At 41.3% G+C, this 23,838-nt stretch overlaps 1 protein-coding gene across 2 annotated transcripts in view; it reads right to left on the bottom strand.

The window, feature by feature from the left end:
• The window catches only part of ANKFY1 (ankyrin repeat and FYVE domain containing 1), a 912,707-nt gene extending 889,143 nt beyond the window's left edge, over positions 1-23,564 (bottom strand). The window contains exon 1 of one of the 2 annotated variants that reach the window (XM_069614723.1): positions 23,490-23,564. In XM_069614723.1, coding sequence (XP_069470824.1) covers positions 23,490-23,499 — 10 coding nt within the window. In that variant the 5' untranslated portion in view covers positions 23,500-23,564. Of the gene's footprint in view, positions 1-23,144; positions 23,179-23,489 lie in introns of those variants that run through there. The other variant, XM_069614722.1, reaches the window with a different exon arrangement.
• Positions 23,565-23,838: the final 274 nt, after the last annotated feature.

Below are 23,838 nucleotides of genomic sequence, written 5' to 3' on the forward strand. Positions count from 1 at the left end.
GAATGAGAAAACAAAGAATGACGAACCCGAACAAACAGAACAAACTCTTGCCACCAACGGTACCAAAAGAAATTGCAAAACTGGTGACAACAGCGGATCTGGGAAATAAACAAAACAAAGACGTCTCGTCAACAAGAAGAGACTACAATGAATGAGAACCATGCAACATTCTCTATATTTGAAGCTTCTCAAAAAAAGAAGAAACTAAATCTTGCATCAACTTAGAAAAACCAAATCCAAAGGAAAAAAACAAACCACCAAGGTGGAAATCTGGTATGAAGGGATCTCGTACTTTCCTAAGAAATCTAAATACACCTGTTGACACTATGAAACATGCAACCAAAAATGTGAACAAAAAGGATGAGCAAACAATGACACTCAAACTCGATATAAAATAGGTGGAAGTAAAATCCAGCCTATCCAAGGAGGAACAGGGACTTTATATATCGGAAGAAGAGGAGGGTCCGATTACCCTAAAAGGGTATCAGGTAATATCGCCATATATATGGTCGCCGTAAATAATATCGCTGCAAAAATGTTGTGGCGATATTATTGCAATAATGTCGCCACAAAAAACGGCCATTTTTCTGCGATATTTTTGCATGGCGATATTTATGGGGTGACATTATTACATGGAACCCCTAAAAGATGGCATCATTGTCATAGATGAGGAGATATACTATGAATCAGATGAAGAACAGAGCAGACAGCATTCTTCTAGGATTGACACAGATTTAACATGAAGATATTTCGGACACAGAGCTGGAAAATTCTGTTGGGGACACTACGCCATCTACGGCTAAAATAGAGCAACATGACATACTTGCAGTCTTGCAGGCCCAGCGTTTCCTCACTTTATCACAAAAACGCTGTTAAACGATCAAAGCCCAAGAACAGCAACTTAACTCTTGAAGGCATCGAGAGAGAGACGAAGAATTGCAAATATTACCTATTTTTGGAGGACCCTCGACCAAAATCCTCTGCTAGTGTCATAGTTATCAAGAGTCTGGTGAATAGGGAGGATGGCCTGATCCTAAACAGAACTAATGTACTCCGACTTTTGCATGCGATACCCAACTTACAATTCGTTAAGACTGACATCAAGGTACTTGAATTTATACATGAAGGAAGAACTGATTGGGTAGCAATACATCTAAAGTCACAAAGGACTGCAACGATCATATTAGAATTTAAGTCTGCCTTCCTATCATTGGGGTACGACCTTACAACCAATATGACAAGAAACATGAGGCTTACAAAGGACCCCTTTTTGAAACTCTACTAGGAGTCCACTAAAGACCAAGAGGATTAACCCCTGCTATATTCAGGACCACTCCTCTTCAACGACTACTTGTTTTGACAAGACTAGGTAACTAATCAACCTAGAATTGCCTTACAAAATCAAATTATTCTAGAAGTCCTTTTAGCATTTATAGCTTACCTTCTTTTTGTTTTTCTTGGCCCACTTCTACAGCTACAGATAAACCATCCAAGTGTGTCATTTTACACTTTCAACAGGAACTATCAACAAATGTTATATGTATTTAGAACACGTCCTGTTTGATTTTGATTTCTGCTTGTTTACTGTTTTTTACTGTAACTATTTAGATACAGTGACACTACTCCTGAAGAAAGCTCTGAGAACAATCAGAGAACTGAAACATGTGGAGTCTTCCCCAACTAGTTTAACATCTTCTAGTTAGTAGAAAATAACTACCTCCTAATAGGGCACAATAGATCAGGGTAAGGTAGCATAAGGCTCCTGCAAAGATCATAAAATCTACGTTCAGCCTGCTAGATATTTGCTATCAGCTCGTTTTATAATCTATGTGTCACAAACTAAATTGTCTGTTTTTAGACAGTGTGTAATTGTTTTACTATGTGAACTGTATGGGATTGTCCCATCAAAAAACTTTTATAAAAATTTGCAATGCATTTTTCTAAAATTCTAAAACTATTGAATATTAATAAATGAAATTTGTACTATCTACAGCATTGATTTAATGTATACTGACTGTATAATGTGTGATATGAGCCAACTACCTCCAACGTCTTTTAAAAAAAAAATATATTACAAAGGTCCCCGACAGAACCTGATGCGACCAGACAAAAAAATCAGAGGACGTTGGCGAAGAAGCCTGAGAAAAGACGAACATCAAAGGAGAGGGACATTGACAGCATAGCATGTACATGAGAATAAAATTTGACTCCGCTGTTGCCGCACAACCAAGAGAAATTGAGATGTCAAAGAGGCCAGAAGAATCAGAAAAACGCATCTGCGCTGGAAAAAAAACAACCAGACCGTCAAAAAAAACGCATACATAACTGACTCACCACTGAATGTGCCATGGAAACTGTGTTCATGGAACACGCAGGGATCAGTGCACTTGTTTGAGGAAGAAAATCAAGATATGAAAGTTTGACATAATATGCCTCCAAGAAACTTGGGTCAGCAAACAGCCTATTTGTGATGGCTACATAACATGAATTCAGCCATAACAAGAGCAAAAAGACAGCCATCCTCTGGATTGCTCAGCCTAATTAAATCTGCAGTTAACCTCGGCCTTATCGAGGTACATAATCCCAATAACTGTAATAGAATCAGCATGCAGCGATCATACTTCTCTACCTAAGAACAGCAAAAAGTCCAGTGGGAAGATATTGGGACTCTTTAACCTATACTGGAATCCTGCAGCAATCAACCATAACATCTTCATCGAAACCGTTTTTTCAAGCATTGATGAATTATGGAGACAACATGAAAATCTGAAATCATCCTTTGTGGAGACTTGAATATGCACCTGTTCACTAACAAATGAACGATGATAGGGCAAAATAAACTGCTGTTGAAAGCCCAAATATGGGATGATGGAGTCAACACAAAGAGCTATTGGGTTAATAATAATAATAATAATTGGCCATCTGGGGTATCCAGCCTGCATCTACCTGGAAAAAAGGACAATCTGAGGCCTAACTAGATTACATTTTTGTATTATAATCCCTATGGCCCAACATCAACCAGATGAAGATTGCTCGAACCTTAACCAGTGATCATCATGAACTAACAATGACATGGAAAGACAACCAACATAGATTGGTCACTCAGAGGCTCCCAAGACTTGAGTTGAACTATGGGAAAAATAGGCTTTGCATTACAAACGACCAAATACAGGAGCTAACAGAAACTTTCCTCAAAGTACAAATGAGGGACGGCGAAAAACTTGAATACAAGTGGCTTCTCCGACCATTCGGATGCACAAACTGCAAACCGAGGACACAGCGACTAACAAAATCATGTCTATAATAAAGAAACGGCTATCAAGAAGAAACTCTGAGAACAGATAAAATCGGTCCAGCACTACAACATTGAGGATCGTAGGAGGCATATTTGGAAACCTTTAAGCAAAATTATAAGAATTGGCAACGTGATACACGTGCAATACGTGCACAAAATGATGCCAAATGCATGCTCTGTGCCCTAATCAATGCAATACCCGAGATCTATGGAAACTTTTTAATGGACTGGACAAGACCAGAACACAGATCTACTAATCTCAGACATGCCAGAAGCCATATGGATAGCTTACTTTACCCAGCTCTTCGCTAACACAAAGGAGCTTCCTATACATCTCGAACACCAAACCAAAAAGAAATTGGAGATAGAATGATCATATGAAGAAATCTTAACACACATTAAAACAACTCAACTCATTGCGTGTGCCAGGCCCAGACGGACTCAACAATGCAATCTTGAAAACAAACCTGCAAGCCTGGTCCAAACTCTGCAAACAGATGTTCAGACTCATGATGGAACGCAAACAAATCCTGACCACCTGGAAAGCGGCAATTCTGATCCCGTTCTTCAAAAAAGGCAAAATATTCGCCCCATTTTTCTGCAACGTCTGACAGAATGGGCGATTGCAGAAAACATGCGAGACGCAAGACAGACAGGATTCATAAAAGGTGTTGGCACTAATATCAATTTGATGATTCTCAAATCCTAAAACTCAAAGCAATAAGAACAAGAATACAGATCCTTGCAGTGTTCATAGACTTCCAACTTGCATTCGATAGTGTGAACCGCCAGAAACTATGGCTGAAATTAAGCGCGTGGAATTGCCCGACAGAGTTATTGGAAGCGATCAAAGCGATGCCCCTGGGCTGTTGCACGCTCTACAAATCCAAATAAATTATAATACCACCATAAGAGTAAGGCTATCACAAATGGGGCAGTCTCGAGGAAATACCAACATGGAATGGTCTGAAGCAGGGGTGTCCGCTTGCAGCCACCCTACTCAGCCTATACATTTGGGACCTGGAAACCGTGCAACATCCAATAACTGCTAACTCACCAGTTCGAACCGGGATCCCTGTATCATGGATATTGTACGCGGGTGACCTCGTTTTGCTGGACAGAACACAAGTGGGTTTGCAAAGGCGCATTAATGCTCCAACGACCTACACAGAAACAAATAACCATCAACACGTCAAAATCCCAATCTCTGACCCTTGCATGTCAACCAGAGAAAAAGAAGAGAGATCTGACAAAATATCTTAACTAGAGCATGTTAAAACTACGAAATTTGCGAGTATCTGCGAAAAAGAATGGATCGACCTGCGTGCCAAAACTGAATCCTTAGTCCGACAAGGTATGATACTCAATAAAAAATATAGGAGGTTCTCATTAAAGCCACTTATTGCTTTTTACTGACAGAAGGTAGCAGCGATACTTACCTATGGAAGTGAAACAATATTAATTCTTTCGTGGCAGATCTGGGACATCCTGGAAAGCAGTTTCTGGAGGAAAATGCTCTGTCCATGTAAGTCTTTCCCAGTCTAACGAATACTTTTTGAATTAGCGCTGCAGTCCAGGCACTCGATTGTAACATGGAAATCCCTAGATCTATTTGGAAAAATTCTAATGGAAGACAACTTGCCGCCGATCAATCTACTACGATCTCGTCCAAAATTATCACATGGTGCAATTCTTAATGTATGCAAAGAAGCTTTCATAAAGATGATGGGCATTATAGATGCCACAGAGGAAATGCTGCATCAACGACCCATCCAAGTGAAAAAGTGTATAAAGTGCAATGACTGGATCAAGACCATGGCTGCGAAATCTTAATACCAACTGTCGATTAACTGTCTATATGACTGCAGAGCAATAAATCAAGTACCTAACTATTTGAACCTCCTTCCGTGCCAACAGACCCGGGATATGTTTCTTCGTAGGCGCCTTAACTTATTGTATTGTATATTTACCTAACTTACTACCCACAAAGAGGTTCTATCACAAACTAAACAAATACTGGCCAGATCGAATATCTCACTTCTGCAGGGCCGAATCCCAACCTGAAACTCTTTACCATATCATCATGGAGTGCACAGTCCTTGATAATGAAAGAAGAATTTACTACGCTACACTTCCCCCGGAAGCTACTGCATTATGTAGCGAAGAGAGCTGGGCAATCCTAATGTTGGGTAGACATAAGAGTCTCAGATTTAGAGCAGTACAATTCTGGAGAGAAATTGTAAGAAAGACTTGACTGGAGTGTACCAGTATCTGATATACACTGACTTCACATTTTGTGGTTTAGTTTCTTTTTTTTGTCTTTAGTTGCCTTCTTTTTAACCTCTGTGTGATATAACCTGATGAAACTGGAGACGATAATGAAAAGGTAACAAACTAAATCATTTAATAAAAAAATAAAAATAATTGAGAGAACGACTTGGGGTAGAAGACAATCAAAACCGTGTCTTGAAGGATCCAATAAGTGTAATACATGCGTTTGACTTCAATTTAACCACAGCCCGAATATATTTAGGTTAACTCTTAAAGGGACAGGTGATCGAGGCCCAAAGGAATACCAAGGGGGTTGGAGGGGTGAGGGTGAAATCAGGCTTTTATCATGAGCTTCAAAATAATTACGTACAACATTCGGGGGCTACACTCTCCTGAAAATGTAGCAGACAAGGATCTTCCTTGAGACGTGAGAAACCAAACTTTCTCGCCCTTCAAGAAACCCATATGTTTAGAAAAGATGAAACACAAATTAGACTGCAAGGGTACCCGCAGATTTTACAGGAAAATATGGCTGAGAACAAAGTGGGGGTTCTGATCGCATTTAGGAATAATCCTGAACTGGTGATTTGGGAGGTACTTATTTGTAAAATTCCACATTAAAAAGGGAAGTGAAATAGAACCCTCTCAAGGGGACCCGGACAATTTGAACAAGCCTTGTAAAGGACCTACGGGTTGAAACACGTGTCGGCTGACCTCACACAAACAACTCTATGAGACAGAAATAAACGTTTGCACTATCAAAAAGGAAACTGTGTGGAAAATCAATTTCTTTAACAAAAAGAACAAAAAAAACATAACAAATGCAAGGTATCCAGGAGCAACCTCTTATCCCCCCTGTAGTACGTGATCTAATGAGGTGTGGGCTTCACCTCAACATAAACCTGTGACCTTGCAAACAACATTGATCAGAATCTTACTATACAAAACTAGAGCTCAGCAAGGCTGGTTCAAATCCTAGGGCCACTCCTTTTGTTCAGCTTTTATAATTCACCCGCAAAAAGCGGGCATGTAACAGCGTCAATGGACGAAGCTTAACTGGTAGTACTCACGAAACCGAGCAAAGACCTGGAACGGTGTGGGTCGTATATGCCAATAACGCAAATTAATATTGACGCAAAAAGTTACACCAAGATACTAGCCACACGAATGGAGGACAGACTTCATATATTAATAAGGGCCGATCAAGCTGGGTTTATAAAGAACCGCCAGACCTCGAAAATGTAAGAAAGGTATGCCACCTAATGGAGAAAGTGGAGCAAAGGGGTATCCCTGCAATACTCCTTGCTTTAGACGCTGAAAAAGCATTCGATAGGGTGGAATGGCCTTTTTTCTTTCAAACAATGCATAAAATGGGGTTTGGCTAGCGTTTCTTGCAGAGGATACAGGCAAACAATCAAACCTCAACCTTGCGGCTATCAATTAATGGGCAATTATCATGCCTGATATGCTTAGAGAGTGGTACCAGACAGGGATGCCCCCTGTCCCCACTGCTTTATGTATTATAGCTAGAACCCTTTCTACAAAATATATGGGAGGCGTTGAGTGCTAAGGGGATCCAATTTGGAGAAACAGAACACAAAATAAGGTCATTTGCCGATGACATGCTACCAGTCATATCCGACCCGGGCGATTCTCAAAAAGCAATAGTATCGAAAGGGACTTATATAATGGGGGGTATGGCCGCAATAAAAATGGAGACTTTACCACGGTTCCTTTATTATTTTCAGACGTTAACAGTCACAATGCCTAAGACTTTTTTTAAAATCAATCAACCGTATCTTATCCGCCTTTGTTTAGCAGAATAAAAGACATTGAGAGCCTTGCAGACTTTGAGATCATCGAAGAATAGAGGAGGGATGGCCTTCCCGGATTTTAGAACCCATTACTGGACGGCACAGTTGAGGATTGAAACAGCGGTTGGCAAGAGATGATAGCAAATATTGGGTCGCCATGGACAGGCCTGTGGTGGGTGCTCCATTAGCCGAGATTCTCTGGTTACCTAGAGCCAAACGCCCTCTGAGCATGAAGGCATCACGAATAACGGTACTGGTAAGTGATCTATGGGATGAACTGGTGAAACAAAAATACGTAACGATCCCGGGGCCTTTTACACCAATATTTGGGAACCCTCAATTTACCTCACGGATCAAGACTAAAGCTTTTGTAAAATGGAAGGAGGGGGATCTGTACAAGGCTTAAAGATCTAACACTAGGCCAAGAAATTAAAACTTGAACAATGCAAACAATTCTTTAATCTCTCGGAAAAAGGCCGACTTAGCTATTATCAGCTTTGACATTGGGCCCAGTGCCCCCCAAATAAAGCTCAAGTGGGTACACAGCATACAGCATTTGAAAAATATTACATCACACACGGGGGATACTCACTTGATCTCATCATTTTGCACTTTGTTTAGTGAGGGTGGGGGGGCCCGAGAGAAGTGGCTATACATGACCAAATGGGAAGGTACTTTAGATCATCCAATAGCAGCGGAGGAATGGGAATCACTCTGGGTTAATATGTCGAAACTGACACGGTCTATCCACCTAAGGGAACTGTGGTTCAAAACTCGTACTCAATGGCACTACACCCCGGAGAGACTTAATATGATTTTCAAAAGGGACACCATTGGTTTGTTGGTGTAATTGCAAGAAAAGGGGCGCAGGGGGTAGGCTTCATGTATGGTGGTCGTGTCCAGCTCTACAGCCATTCTGAGCCAGGTTAATAGGAACATACAGGAAGTTTTGGGCAAATGTTTACTGAGCCTTGGTCAAAAAAACTTGAACTCACATAAAAAAGCATTAGTCATTCTGATGCTGACGGCCCAACTTGTGAACGGACAAACTAGAAGAAGGAGGCGGCACCAATTTACCATGAGTGGCTATACAAACTTACAAACTTGAGGAAATATTAGCCATGCAATGGGTGACTTACAAAAGGGATGGTAGTAAGTTTAGGTCGGACTGGGGCATATTGCTGGACTATTTGAAGGACGACTATCAAATGTATCTATGCCCACAGAATATTAGGCTTTTGGACATTGCCTACGGGCCCAATAATATATGGAACATAAGATGCATGCATTACTAAAGTCTTGTTATACTACTAACAGTACTGCTGGTCCTGTTTTCTAGAAGATGTGGGGTAAAGACCAATGTGTCTCAACTTCATATATTTTTTTTTGAAAGACACTCATGCAATTCCATTCCTAAAATGTAGGTTGTTACATAATGCATGATTAGATTATTGATACTGTAAAATACTGCATCATCTCCAAAGTTTAGGTTAGTGTATCTAAATTTAATTGTGTCAACTAGATTTCATTTTGTTGGGGAAGATGCATTAGATTAACAAGCGAACACTTTGAAAATGTACATGATCAAATGTTTTTGATGGAAAACCTAGTTCTGTAACCTGCAGGTTGCATACATTTTGCAACTGGTGCTTAACCCATACTCCTTGACATTCTATATTATTGCTCAGTTGCTTTATACCAGGTACCCTGAAATTGCGATGACCACAAACTACAATATTCCATTTAGTTTGCCCAGTTCTCTGCCTGCTACGCAATCCACTCTGCTTAGTCTCCTTCTTTTTGCTTACATAATGAATACACAAAGCAAACCAGATGCTTACACAAAGTAGCAATCAATAGTTCCCTCCAATCTGTACATCTACAGATCTATTGCAATACCAAAACAGTGTAGTTGGCCTCCAGAGCTCGTTTTGCTTTAGGACGATGATTGCATTATGTATTAGCACCTGCAGGAGACACCTGTCCAAACTGTTTTCAGAGCATTTTTATCATATCATCTATTTATATGAGTCCATTCATGCAGCTAACCTCTTACATTTTACAGACTCTCAGTTGTGGCTCGCAAAGTTTTTTTGCCCACTCGAATGGTAAATTTTGTGACGGGCCAGTAGCATTTACAAGAGATGTTTGAAACTTTTATGCAACATTTACTTTGTTTGCAGTAAATGTCAAACAAAGTTTCACTGTGCATGGCTGGCCTCTTGGTGGCAGCGGTGTGCCAAACAAAGCAGGTTTGTAGTGGCATGCACCAATATACACAAGTTACATTTTAAATTTGTTGTCCTCCAAATTATGAAAAATGTGGCATGCATTTACCTTATATATGCACATTAGCCATGTGCCAGATGGACAAGTATCAAACAACAATGTTTCCACTGGCACATTGTGCAATAATATAGGTGACACTAAAATTAAATATTGCCGATAAATATGATGCATGGTGGCATCAAACACAAACCTCACTTGTACAAAAAGCAGTGCATGCAAATTATTTTAAAAACGAAAGTTTTATATGCACCGCTACTTATTTGTCCATTATGCTCCTACTAGCTGGATAAAGGAACACAGAATATGACAATTTTCTCCAGGTCACAAACACAGTTCAATTATTTTACTGAATACATTTGTCAGCTAGGAAAAGTATCTGAAGACAATGACACTACTAGAAGGACCGTTTCCGAAAAATAATTTGCATGGTGGCAACACAAATCTTGCATGCATTAAAATAAGCCTGCTGTAACCACAGCAGGCTCATGAGGCAACATTTGCGCACAGTCAAGGACTGCGTCCTGCCTATATTACTAAGGAGGTCTCATCCCTTCAGCACCTCCTAGGCCTCCACACCACAGCTCAAAGCAACTGGCGAGCGACAATTTGGGGTGCAGCGAGCAACATGTTGTCCCAATCTACATGTTGGGGGATCACTGCTGATACACCCATAGCGTTAAGGGGAGTTTTGGAGAGGGTGTGGGCACGAGGGTACAGCCGAGCATATCTGGTGGAGGTGTCCGAAAATCGTTCCATTCTGGGAGGAAGTGCAGAGGGGGCAAGACCAGGCATTTGGGGAAGGAGGGAGTAGATCTCCGGAACAGGTCCTACTGGGTCTGCAGGTTGGCGGGACAGCAGGAGAACCTCGCAGTAGAGAAAGAGCAAGAGTGATATTGACACTTGCAGCTATGACACTAATTGGTCAGAGATGGAGGAGTGTTACTGGCTGCGGAGGCTGTGGGACAGTCGCTCTGGAGTGGGCGACCTATGCTATGAACGGGGAGTTATCGAAATTTGCTTGGGATTGGGGAGAGATGCTGGCCTTCCTAAAACGATTATAGGGTAATCTGGTGCCCCCAACACCTCAAGATCCTAGACCTGCAGTAAGCTCAATGAACTCGCCCAAGAGAGAGCGGCCCTGGAAAGAAGGGGAAAATCGCCGTGGGGGAGTGTAGGAGGGGAGGAAGGTTAGGGGAATTGTTCTCTTTTTTTTCCTATGTTCATGTTATAAACTCAATAAAGAGATGTTAAAAAAAAAAGAGAAGATGTTAAGGTGGAACTGGAGAGACTTAAGAAAGAGAGTAAAAGATGTAGATGCATGGATATTTCCAATAATTGTAACTAGGAATCATGAAGGTAAAAATGTGCATGGACCTGAGAGATATGAATAAGGCGATTGTGGTGGGAAAGTATCCTTTGCCAGTAATATCTGAAATGTTAAATTTGATAGGTAATGCCGATACATATGCCACTATTGATCTAGCAGCAGCATATCAAATTCCATTAAGAGTACAAAAAGTACACGTTTATAGCCCCATTTGGTATAGCAGTATTTCAACAGATAACGTTGCACATGTTTGGTGAGATGACTGGGGTGCAAGTGCACCAGGATGATATTCTAGTATGTGGACAGGAAGAAAAACAACATAATAGAAGATTGTGTATGGTGTTGAAGCGATTGGAAGAAAGAAAAGGGATTTACAGTGGAGCATACCAAGTGCAGATTTGGCAGACAAGATGTAGGTTATTCAGGTCGCACCTTGTCTATGGGCGGATACAGGCCAGAGAATGAAAACTATGAAGGCAAAAGAGGAAGCTCCTTGTCCTAGTAATAAAGAGGAATTACACTCTTGTTTGGATTTGGCGGAGTATAACAATTGATTCATACAATGTTTTGCAGAGATTACTCATTCTTTAAAGGGAGCTCACGAAATACAATGCTAGGCTTTAATGAAAAGAACCTATCACATGCTATAAAAGAGATTAAGAATGTTATAACAGGATCCCCCTTAGTAGGAGGATTTGTACCGGAAAGGAAATTCATAATTATAGTTGATGCAAGTTGCAAAGGCTTGGGTGCAGTTATCTCGGAATAATGGGGATCGAGAAAGAATAACAATGTTTGCATCAAGAGCAGTAACTGTTATTGAAAGCAAATTGTTAGGGTGTTGTTGGGGAGTGGAACATTTTAGCATATGCTTGGGGAGAAGAATTAGTGACGAGGACGGGTCAAACTATTAGTAGAGGTTATGACAGTGCGAGGAATGTCAAAGGCAACCCCAAGAATTGCTAGGTTAGGACTGATGTTGATGGAATACAATTGTGAGGGAGTATTTGACAGGAAGGAGAAATGATGTGCCGTATTTCCCGTCTAGGATGCCATTAGCTGTGTGTGGTACAGAAGAGCTGGTGGAAGGGTTAGAGGAGCAAGTGTGAGGTATTGGGGAAAAGTTAAGAAGTAATGAGTGGGATGAATATTGTTAGGAAGATGAATTGCTGAATAAAGTGGAGGAATGGATTTACAAAGGATGGCAAGAGAAAGACTCACAAGAAGAAAGGAAAAAAATTGTATTTTATGGTTAAAAAAAGAGTTATCTGTTGAAAATGGATGGATTTAAAGGTAATGCCTACTAGAAAGGTGAGATTACAGATTATCCAATTGACACATGAGTGTCATCCTGGGTTGCTGTAAGTATGAAAAAAAGAGAGGAGTATTGGTGGCCGGCAAAAAAAACACAGATTGAGCGGATATTAAATATGCATGCAACCTTGTGCAAACTATGACAAGAATTTGGTCACAAACAAATTACCATTGAATCCCATTCTAGTACCTAAAGGACCATGAATGGAGTGAGGAATTGATGTTCTAGATCCTTATGAAGGGTTAGGACAAGGGGACAGATTTCTGTTGGTCTTGATGGACAGATATTCATGTTGGCCGGAGGTTGCTGTTGTGAATAAAGTAATGTTCTCACATTGGGATTTGGGCAATTTTATTTGTAATGGTTTCTTAAAAAACAAAGATTTTATCATACTTTTGTTGTCTGTCATAAAAGGCTGTCCTCAAAGTGAAGCAATATTGACTTTAATGAGTTTCCTTTGAGGGCAGGTTTTTCTTAAAAGGCCCCCACTGATCCCTAGTTGAAGTCTTCACTGGGGGGTGGTGGGTGTGTTTACTACGTCTAGGACCTTGGGTCCTCACATCAGTTTCTTTTTATTCTTCTTTCATATTTTTCTTTTTCCTCCTTTTGTTTGATGTGAATATAGAGAATTTTTCTCCATATCTCTGTGTATTAGGTACACAATAGTGATCCTTGATCAGTCCTTGTCTTCATTAAGGTTGACCAAACTGTATTCTAGCATCTTGCGTTTGATTGTGCAGATACAGTATTGCAATGAGCCGACCGGTTTCAGTGGTAAAAGACCACTTTCATCAGGGCTGGGACAGCTGGCCAAAAATGACACAGTGAGAAATAGGAGTGGCTAGGTTTAGCTTCTTCAGTTGAGTGGGACCAGTCTGTTAGAATACAGAACGGGGAGGGAGAGGGAAAAGAGACACAGCTTGGTGATGAGTGTTACAGTGGCTACATGTGTGCTTTTGTCACCTAGTGTGGTAATGGGCTTACCCTCAGCTTGTATATCTTCTCTCCTTGAGAAAGGTCCTAGGTGTGAGACTGTAAGACTTCAGTCCCACTGCAGTTGCCAGGCATATTTCAGACTTCTGCACCAAGTACCTGGATGTAAACCAAAGTAGGTTTTTAACAATCAAGGTACCTGTTTTTATGAGATAACTTTCATAGCATACTAGATTACTTGTAATGTTCACAGGGAACATAGATGTACCAACACATCACTAGTTGGGTGTGTTTCTGAGGTACATGGGTACCAGACCCGGTAGGTGGCAGACACAGGGGTGTTGTACCCAATTGCAAATGTATACAGGAAAACACATGGACGTAGTGTTATTAGGAATATCCACTCTATGGTTAAGGATATTGTCACTAAGAGTCGTAGGAAAAAGTCACTGATTAATAACACAGCTGGACATACCTGTTGTCCCCTTTGCTGTGCTCGCGGGTGATTTCCAGGCGAGTAAATAATTCGGGTGGAGCGTTACATCAGGCACCACACTGGATGAGACCGAATGGAAAAGAGTACAATGAATGGACGCAGTTGTCTGTGCCTCTTGTTTGTAAAGTGACTGTTTTGGGAGTAAATAAGGGCATTCAGAATGTGGAAGGAGCTTCCTCGTTTTACCTGAATCTTGAAATGTAGTAGGAGCCTGGTGTGCATCCAGAAGTACGAATACATTTTTTCTTGTGGGATGGCGGCACCGGGACAACAGACGGACTTGCAGAGAGGGAGCACTCGATTCGAACTCGCGGTATCACGTGATAAAGTCTGAAACGCTTTACCCTTTGCATCAAATGCTCTGTGCGTTACGGAGTGGGAGTGGCTATGCGGGTTCGAAGCTGTATGGGGGTTGTAATTAGCGTTGCCCAGAGATGGGCTAACGCGCTCGAGGATACTCTGAGGTTGCCGTCAATGCACAGAGACCCAAGTGTGTGTCTGAGACCATAACTGGAAAACTAACAGTCTTAAAGTTAACTGAATGTCGTGCCAAAGATGTGGGTAATTACATATACTTAAATGGGACACAACATACATATAGATGAAATGATATAAAAAAATGGAAAAAATTATCAGCGTCAGTCTGTGTGCGTGAATCTGACAGCATCTGTGTCAGTCCGCGCGCACGCACCTGGCAGTATCTATGAAGCCAGCAGTGTTTGTAATACACGGTCAGGGTGGTTTCAAGACTAGAGAGGGAGTTCAGGACTGGAGATGCAATAAGGCCCTGCCCCTCTGCTCTGCCAGATTGACAAAATAGATGATAAAACAAATTTGAATATAAACATGAATATGACCAGATTAATCAACAAATCAACAGAAAAGTACATTTGAAATTGTCAAAAGTGACTGAATGGGTGGATAAACCCACATTGCGTCGGGACAGTTTGAATAACCAAACTCCTTGGCAACATACTCTAATGACCAATGGTGGGGGTAAACACACTAATGCCCTCTTTTTCAGGTGGTTTTTTTTGGGTCCCGATATTGGGGTACTGGCTGGTTCATATAACGGTTGTAGTATTAATAACAAACTGGATCAAAATCCCCCCTTGTTCTTCATAATGTTGCGAGGGTTTGCCAGGATGTTGGTTCATTCAAACCCTTGGTGTCTGTTTTCAATCTGAATATCCATTGCTGCTCGTGGCGGTATAGTAGGTCATGGAGATTCCCTCCTCTCGATGGGGTGTTTACTCTCTCGATGATGGACCAGGTAAAGTTATCTGGAGCATGGTTTTTGCTGGAATAAAGTAATGTCAAGGAAGATTATTGCATTTTCTTAATACGATTTTTAGGAGAGAAGGAAATCCTGAATTTACGCTTAGTGACAATTGACCTGAATTTAGAGCAAAAGAAAATCAAAGAATTTTGAGACAAGATGGAAGTTCTCATCGTTATATCACCCAGAAATGAATGGCATGGTGCAAAGGGTGATTGGGAAGTGTGTACAACTAGCTTTAGCCAATGGAATGGACCGGGGGCTTTGAGTGAGTCAATTTGAAGCATTAAAGTGACTCCATACAGGGGTTTCGCTTTTCCGTTTCATGAGGGGTAGAGATCCCAAGAGTATGTTTTCGCCTGCATGGTTAAATAAAAAATTGGCAATTAGATAGACAAAGGATTTGTTGCTGTAAGATGTTGGAAACTCAGAGAATACAAGGATTACCATGAAAAGAGGTTTATGTGAAGTATAAAAAGAGGCAGGAATAAGATTCATGTGGCAGAGTTGAGAAAATAAAATGGGGAAGGAAAGGTAGAAAAGGGAATATTGAAATATTCTGGTCCTGTGAACGTTTTGGAGTGTTTTAAGAGTTTGGTTAGAGGGAAGAGGTTATGGAACCTGAATAGAATAGTCTGGTGAAAATGGAGGAAAAAAAGATTGAAGAGAGAATGGGATCGTACAACAGGGTTTGGCATAGATAGTGGCAATGCCAATGATGGTGGTAATGCCAGTGGAGGCGGAGTGGCGGAGAAAGAACAAGTGGTGCTCAACGGATATGATCAGGGAAGAGATGAGGAACTTATGAGAAGGAGTGCGAGGGTTCAGAAACTGCCAAATAAATTACAGGGATATGTGGTTTATACAAAATAATGTAGGGATGATTAGAGTTAGTCTAGTTGGTTGTATTAACTGTCTTTCAATGCATATATGTTCTCCTTTTGTTGTGCGTTATATTTTTTGTTGTATGGGGAAGGGATGTGTAGCGATCAGAGTGGGGAATTCCAAAGGAGCTGGTTGAGGAAGACAGAAGCATTTGCACTGCTCAGGGGGGAAGGCGTAGTGGCCTCTGTGGGGTTTACTTGAATGATACATACTTCTTCAGTGAAAGGAAGATAAAAAAACGACATAAACGACATAACTGTGTGATCCCCATCTTTCAGTCATCAGCATGTGGAAATGTAAATAGAATGATTGGAACACTGTGACAAATCGAGGAATACGTCACTTCTACCCAGGGGAGAGCATTTCAATGTGAGGATAGGGAGGTGAGCCTGCTATGCATTACCCTGTCCCTAGTGGTAGAGGCAGGCGGGACCTCACCGGGAGAGACTCCCTCTCTGGGTACCAGGACTCCAATTTCTCAGGAGGAACTCCATAAACAAAAGTATAACTACCCCATCGTCATTAAAATCCTATGAATAAAGACATGAAGAACAAATCAGCATTTGTTATTGTCAAACAAATACATTCTTGGCGTCTATGAAAGAAAACTGGGATGAAGAAGATAGTTGAAAACATACCGAGTACGTGTCCAAAAGAAGGGCTTTGACAAGATGCCAGAGAAGCCCCATGAGTACGTCATAAAACTGAGATGCGTGGCCCTTGGACGAGAGAGAACCGTCATACTCATTGAGAATACCTTGAGAGAGCCTCATTACTGAGACCCCTTACTCATTCCAGCCAAGATAAAATATTGGGAATACCGGAAGAGAGAGAATCATCAACTCTCAGAAGACTGCTTTGGAAAAACACTAGCAGGCACCTCCGGTGCAAAGTTTGATGGTAAGGATTGATTAAAGCAAGCCGAAAGAGTTCCTATGAGGCTGTGTTTTGGGTGGGGTGGGGCAGGAAATGGGGGGGGGGGGGAAATGGCATAGGGATTAGCATGGCCAGTCAATGGGTGGGCAGATAACCAAACACCTTAAAGCTTTGTGTCCCTCATATTCCATTATTCCCTACTTGTACTCTAATGCAATAGTTTTGGCTTATAGGTGGCAAAGAGCCACCTAATAGCCCAAACTAAAAAACAGACTCTCTTGTTGCATATCCAAATACGCTTTGTGGACTTCATTTCCTCTAAAATGAGTACATAACGTTACAACTGCCAAATAATGAGGGACATACCCAGTTATTATGATTGCATTATCTTGCATGTGAAGCTGTACCTGGCATATTAACTTGAACCCACAGATATCTAGCTGTACCATGCCATGAAACGTTATGACTGTGTAAGTGTGTATCAAAATAAAAAAAATATGTCGAATCATACTGGCGTCAGCATGGTACGGTCCTATGCGCAAAATAAAAGGGGTAGTTTCCTTATACAGCGTATTTCAAAATAATGCAATATGGATTATTTTTCTATTCAACATCACAAATGTATATCAAATTGAAATACGGCACATAAACAGCAGTAAAGTTCACCGAATCTGCCAATTGTTATTGTGCACAAAATATTAATCCTTCTCTCTATGCGGCGACATTAAAACTAATATGTTCTAATGGTGTGATTAATAATTTAAACCGCCCTCCCGATGTTTGCCTCAAGAATGGAAAATAAAAGGAATTAGCACAGAAAGCAATAAACCATCATAAACACACGGTTCTAAAAAAATCAATACATTTCGTAACTTTTGCACTTTGTGAAAACAGGGTATATAGAAATACTGTAGGAGAATTGTTACGGGCCAAGTCTCGGGAAAAGGGGAGATGAACTCAAAAAGGAGGCACTATAACCCTAACTAGATTACAACAGAACGAACAAATACATTTGTTAATTGCTGTTTTTTCTTACAAATCTGTGTCCGGCAGTGTTTCCGACCAGAGTAACCAATAAGGAGGTTTTGAGATTACAGCTCTAGCCACAGCTCCTATCGGGAAGATGACTCGACACCATTTTTGGCGACGCTGCACTTTAAACTTTCGTTTCTGGTTAAATCACGAGTTTGCTTCCTGCCGGAACCATGTTGTCAAAGAGGCACAATTCCCAACAGAGCTGCTCTCCCGGAAACCTGGAAATGGAGGGTGGATACACTCTCTCCCACTTTTGAGCAGAAGGTGTAGAGAATAAAAGCTTTCCCCACTACCGTTTGAGCTTGCAAAGATGGGAATTGGAGTTTTGTCTACAACTACACACAAGGGGCGAGATGAATACACATGTAACCAGAAAGGAGGGCTTCCCATCCCATCAGAAGGGAGGGCTTCCCATCCCATCATACATACCAGTCTACAGAAGCTGAATCTGCCCAGGAGCCGTGCCCTCAAAAAGTTTCTTAAAAAACAAAGATCATACCGTAAACAAATCAAAACTTTCGAGGGGTGAAGGTTCACCAACTTTGTTGTGAATTTTGTTCAGGAAACAATTCGTGGACCTTTTACACATGTATTTCACGACAAACTGCCCTTTCAATGACTAGTTAGTTTGAAATATTTTAGTCAGGAAATTTCTTAGAATGCATACTGCAGAAATTGACTTTGACCAGTGATCAAAACGGCACCTATAAGAAGCGTGTGAAAGCGACTCAGGATTTTTGATACTACTCCCCTTCTAAAGCCATGCCCTCTGGTGCAGCCAACAGACGGACACAGTCTGCCTTAAAGACAAAAGTGTGGTGTGGCGGACCCATCACATGCCATTTTTAGTTTGGGTTATTAGGTGTCGCCTGCGACACTGATATTAGAGCACAGATATGAATAATTGGCATACAAGGAGGGACACAGGTGTTTGGTTATTGGCCCACCCACTGACTGCCCATGACCATGCTACTCCCCATGGACATTCTCACCCAGTTCCGACCCCTCCTCCCCGCCCCCAACTAAAACACCACCTCATGGGAGCTCTTTGAGCTTACTTTAATCAAGCCGTGTCATCAAACTTTGCACTTGTGCCTGCCAGTGGTTTTTCAAGGCAGCCTTCTGAGAGAATTACTTAATTGGAGTCGTAAACCTACTAATGGTGTATTAAAAATAGTTAAACCAGGTTGCCTTCAGCTACTCGATAGCACTCAGCATATCCTCCAATTAAGTCATGTTAAAAACAAGCATTGGCAAAGCCAGCAGATTTGACGTTTGTAGAAGTATTATGGATTTGCCAGGTACTGCCATTAGATGTCCAGGTACTTGCAACATTTTGCACCTGCAACCATTAATGGCCAGCTAATACCACTACGAGTGTGCCTGGCAAACGCCTTTGCCATGCCTACAGAAAAGCCCAAACTGTTGGCATTGTAAATCCTATCTCTACTCCCAAAAAATAAATACACCTTTTTAAAGTGTACGCCAGGGTCTGCAAACGGTGGCTATCCAGATATTTGTACCTACTATGGTCCCTCACCATGCTCGAAGCTAGCTTGGGATGATGGCAGTTGTAGCCCTTAACATCTGACGAGACAAAGGTTACAGATCTGTATGCCATCGGTAACTGGAATACACAGCCTTGACATTGCTTGTTAAAGTGACTGGCTTCACTGAAGTTGCATATGTGGTTCCCCACTTTCCCCTTGCTCCACACCTTGTCGCTCTGACATAGCTTGTTTGCAAGCAGCAGGTTACAAAAGGCAAAACACCACAAGCAAATCACGTTAATTCACTTAGGGGAAGACGCACTCTGCTTGATGCTGTAGTTCAGAGATCAAAATTGGTGGGAGCAATTTGGGTCCTGGTTGTGTTATAGAACGGCATGGTTAGCTTGAGAGAAAATGCTACCAGGCGCTACTTTTAACTCCGCAGTACGAGAACAAGTATGTGAGTGAGACAGTAAATGCACTTTGGGGAATTTGTACAGAGGTGCATTAAGTAACCTTTGAAAGACAACCCATAATCGGGATGATTTCAATACCTTCATTGATCATTATTTTATGGAAGAGAGCATGCCTTCACCAGTAGATTACAATCTGTGTGCTGCTTGTTGTTTTCTCACACAGCACGGTGGAGGGGGCATGAAGAAATCTACCATTTCCCGCATCCACTCCTTGTTAGATTACCACAAGCATCTTTGCCTGCACTGAATTTTCACGCAGGCGAAGTTGCTCAAATACCCATGTAATACCACATGTTTTATTACATTTAATGCTCTGACCAATTTGCACTTCACACAGAGTGAATATGTTTGCTACCATACCCAAAGTGTAGACATTCTGCAAAAGAAACTTGTTCCAACTGAGTTTTGCAGTAAGTATTCCTTCTGTGTTCAAACAACCACAGCCAACAAATGTTTCGACCTATACACAGGTCTTTATCAAGGGTGTTAAAACAATGTGGCACACCTAAGCCTAACAACTCGGTTAATATAGGTAAGCATTAATCTATATCTTACAACTCTACACTAGAAATCTAGTTCAACTCTTTTCTGAGTGGGCTCTTTCCAGCAGGCTCATCTCAACATTACCATACTGTGGTCCAGACTATAATTGTCTTTAAGATCGCTACAAGTTTTCTTTCAAATAACTTCTTCATCAGGTATGGATGGGACTAGGTTCTTATCATTTCTACAATTTGGTTATGGTAGCAAACCGATTCACTCATTGTATGAAGCGCAAATTTGTCAGAGCATATGTAATTGATCCTTTTCAGTAACGTTGGGCACCGCCACACCGGTGTTCAGACCAGTGCTGCACCACCTGATGATTGTTTGAATTGCAATTTTTGGCAGTGTCCTAACGTGTGGAAACCCATACTTTAATGCACATGATTTTTGAACCTGCAGAAACCAGGCAGATTCCAGGGAGGTGGGGGGGTATAGGAGAGGGGGGTGTCACGGAAAATGCTATCTGCCACAAAGAGAAATGAGACAGCATTTGCAATGCTTTTTGGAAATGGTTGTAATTATAACACAGAAAACCATTAGGCCTCCCTAGATATACAGATTACATTTACACCCATTCATAATAATAATCCATATTGCATGAAGTGGACTGCTATCATGTAAATTTACATGAAGAGATTCAACCTAACAGTTGTTGGTAGACCATAGGGCACCACTTAATTAAGAATGTTAGAAGTGCTATGAAGCAGCAAGCTACGGGGTGAGTAGCACACAACCGGATGCTACATATACCAAAGTGCAAGCGTCAAGAAAAAACACCCCACTGCAGGCACTCCATGCACAAAAGAAATATTAAAGCTTACATATAATGCATCAAGTTTATCATCATCATAAACTGGCAAGGGTTATTTCAGTTTGCATAGACACTGAACTCTCCAGTGAAATTATTAGCGACTTGTAATAACTGAACATCAAATCATAGTGTGCATATCGCATTCATAAATCAAAATGACGACTGCCACAATTAACAGGAAGAAACTGCTAACTACATGGCCACATGTTTCACCCACAACAATACAACAAGAGCACAAGGGCAATTTAATGACACAGTGGTTCAGCCCTACAACAAGCAATGGACACTAGCAGACCAAGGAACCCGTGTGTCACTTCAAACTCTCCTCAAGCAAAAAAAGACTACTCAGTCCATGTACCAATTAGGTACTGAGTAACAGTTTCCAACAGTAGATGTAGATACATGTAATTTTATTAAACACAATTTTTTTTTCTTTTATTTTTTTAGAATTTTGAATCTTCAGTAAATCTTAAAAACAACATACAAAAGCCTCATCATAAAACATTCAGTGTATTACATAGGTGTGAACAACAAACATTTCACATAATCTAAAACCAAAATATCCCTCGTGTAAATATTACAATGTTAAAAAAAGACCTTACAGTAGACTATCGCCTACTGAAGGTTAAAACTACCTAAAGTGCAAAAAAAATTGGTAAAGTGAACATCAGCAATAAAGTGCAAGAAAACGTTGGAAATACAGCTAAGGGTCGATATTAATGTGGGTTACCTTTTGGCTTAATGGTCCTGTCTGAATCTATCCTTTGCTAACGAAAGGTAACAAACCTAAATCAATATGTTATTCTCAACACTGCCACAGGGTCCAGTGTCTACAAAGCCATCTGGCCCTTTTCCAAGGCAAGAGTCCAAATCATAGCGTCTAAAAACTTTAACAGTAATGTTTTATTTCTAGATTCCTTATGATATCAAGCTGTTTACCAAAAATGTGCAATATCATCAATGTGGGACAAGTCTTCAGACAGGGCTGGTTCCCATGAGCATTATTGTTTAGTGGTTAGCCCTGGTCCATTAAGCGACCTTTAGGCAATAGTTTCCTCTGCCTTGATGAGCTCAGCTGCGTGCGACTTCCGTTCGTCAAAGAAAAGCCTTTAAAGATGTCCTTTGCATCCAATGTAAAGGCTCCATTAAAATGAGCTCCAAAAGTGTAATGGATAAAAAGTTATAGGTCGCCTGTCCGGTTATGCATTACTTGCTAGTTTTCCAAAGGTAGCTCACCTTTACTGCCTAACACCAAGAAGCCGTCTTTAGCTCTTTTTCGTCAAATCTTTATCTCAATCGATGAAGTTATCAACACGAGAATCATGCTCAAGGGAAAACTTAGGACGGCCATTCACTTTTTCTCATTTCACAGAAACAAATCAAGCACACAAAATGTAACATTTACATTTTTGTTTAAACGGACTCTACATCCTAAAGTAGAACAGCAAGAAGCCATTTACAAAATCTAAGGTACAAATTAAAACATACTCTACAAATGTACAGAACCGAATACAATTAAAATAAGTAACAACGCTGCAGACACGGTGTTAGAATAAAAAGAAATCAGAAGAATATGCACATCCTAGTAGTTTTAATTCCGTTCTAATACTTAAAGGGGAGAGGAGAAAACAGGCAAGGATAGCGATAGACAGTTGCAATCGTGCTGGCCAGTAACAGTATCTGCCTTACGACATCATAATTCGTTCAGCTTTAGAACAGTTGACAAACGGAACACACGTTGAGACATTTGCGATTGCCTAACTCGGGCAACTGCCTGCGCATATCACTGGTGTATCTTTCCCGGCCATCTCTTTGCAAAGCCACGTTTATAACTAACCAGCACCTCTTGGCTGATCTCTATTTAGAAAGGAACATTTAGATAACATGCATTTATTCCTTAACTTTGTTTAACTTTTACATTTTCCCCAACCATATTCCACTGAAATGTTAAATGCAAGCATTTCCCCTGGGTCATCAAAAACGTTGGCATGCGTGGGAATCCAGACCTAAAGCATGATCTCCCATCCTCTCCCAAAGTGGAAGGTTTACACGGAAGGGGTGGCGTACGAGTTTGCTGAAGACAGGATGGGTCTATATGCAGAGGAGCATAGTTCCAGGCACGGAAATCAGAGCTGGGGAGATGGACGAGGACGATTCTATCTGTGCTTACAACTCGACACAGACTACATGGGGTACGAAGGGTGGGGCCAGGCATGGCTGTCAGGTTGGTTGACCTCCGTCACTTGCCCCTCTCCTAGTGCCCTGAGGAGGCAGCACCAGGAGTAACGCGCGTGCTCCCCACAACCCCTGAAACCCGAGCCCCTGCCATACACTGAGCAAACAAACTGTACCTTCCGCCATGATGGGTCCAGGCCGATCTCGCGAGACCTACGCAAGCACCCACAACCTGCAGCGAGCTGGATAGTAGGTCTCGCGAGATCTGAGGATGGGGCGGGATAAGGGGATGCGCTTTGTGGATACGGCTCTCAGTCCAGAGATTTCTGTGTGTGTGAAATAGGAGCCAGAATACCCTAATAGAGGACTTTTGAAGGTGTGTACCCTACACACCCGCAAGAAAATAGTAAGCGCCACAAGCTGGGTGTGCACTTCATTAACAACAACCGGACACACTTACTGGCGTGTGCTTACCGCCACCCAGAGGATAGAAGTCAGAATGCAGGCAGTCCTCTTATAATACAA

The sequence above is a fragment of the Ambystoma mexicanum genome, chromosome 9 (assembly GCF_040938575.1).
Source record: "Ambystoma mexicanum isolate Mex_15411 chromosome 9, UKY_AmexF1_1, whole genome shotgun sequence".
In the NCBI taxonomy this organism is placed as follows: Eukaryota; Metazoa; Chordata; class Amphibia; order Caudata; family Ambystomatidae; genus Ambystoma; species Ambystoma mexicanum.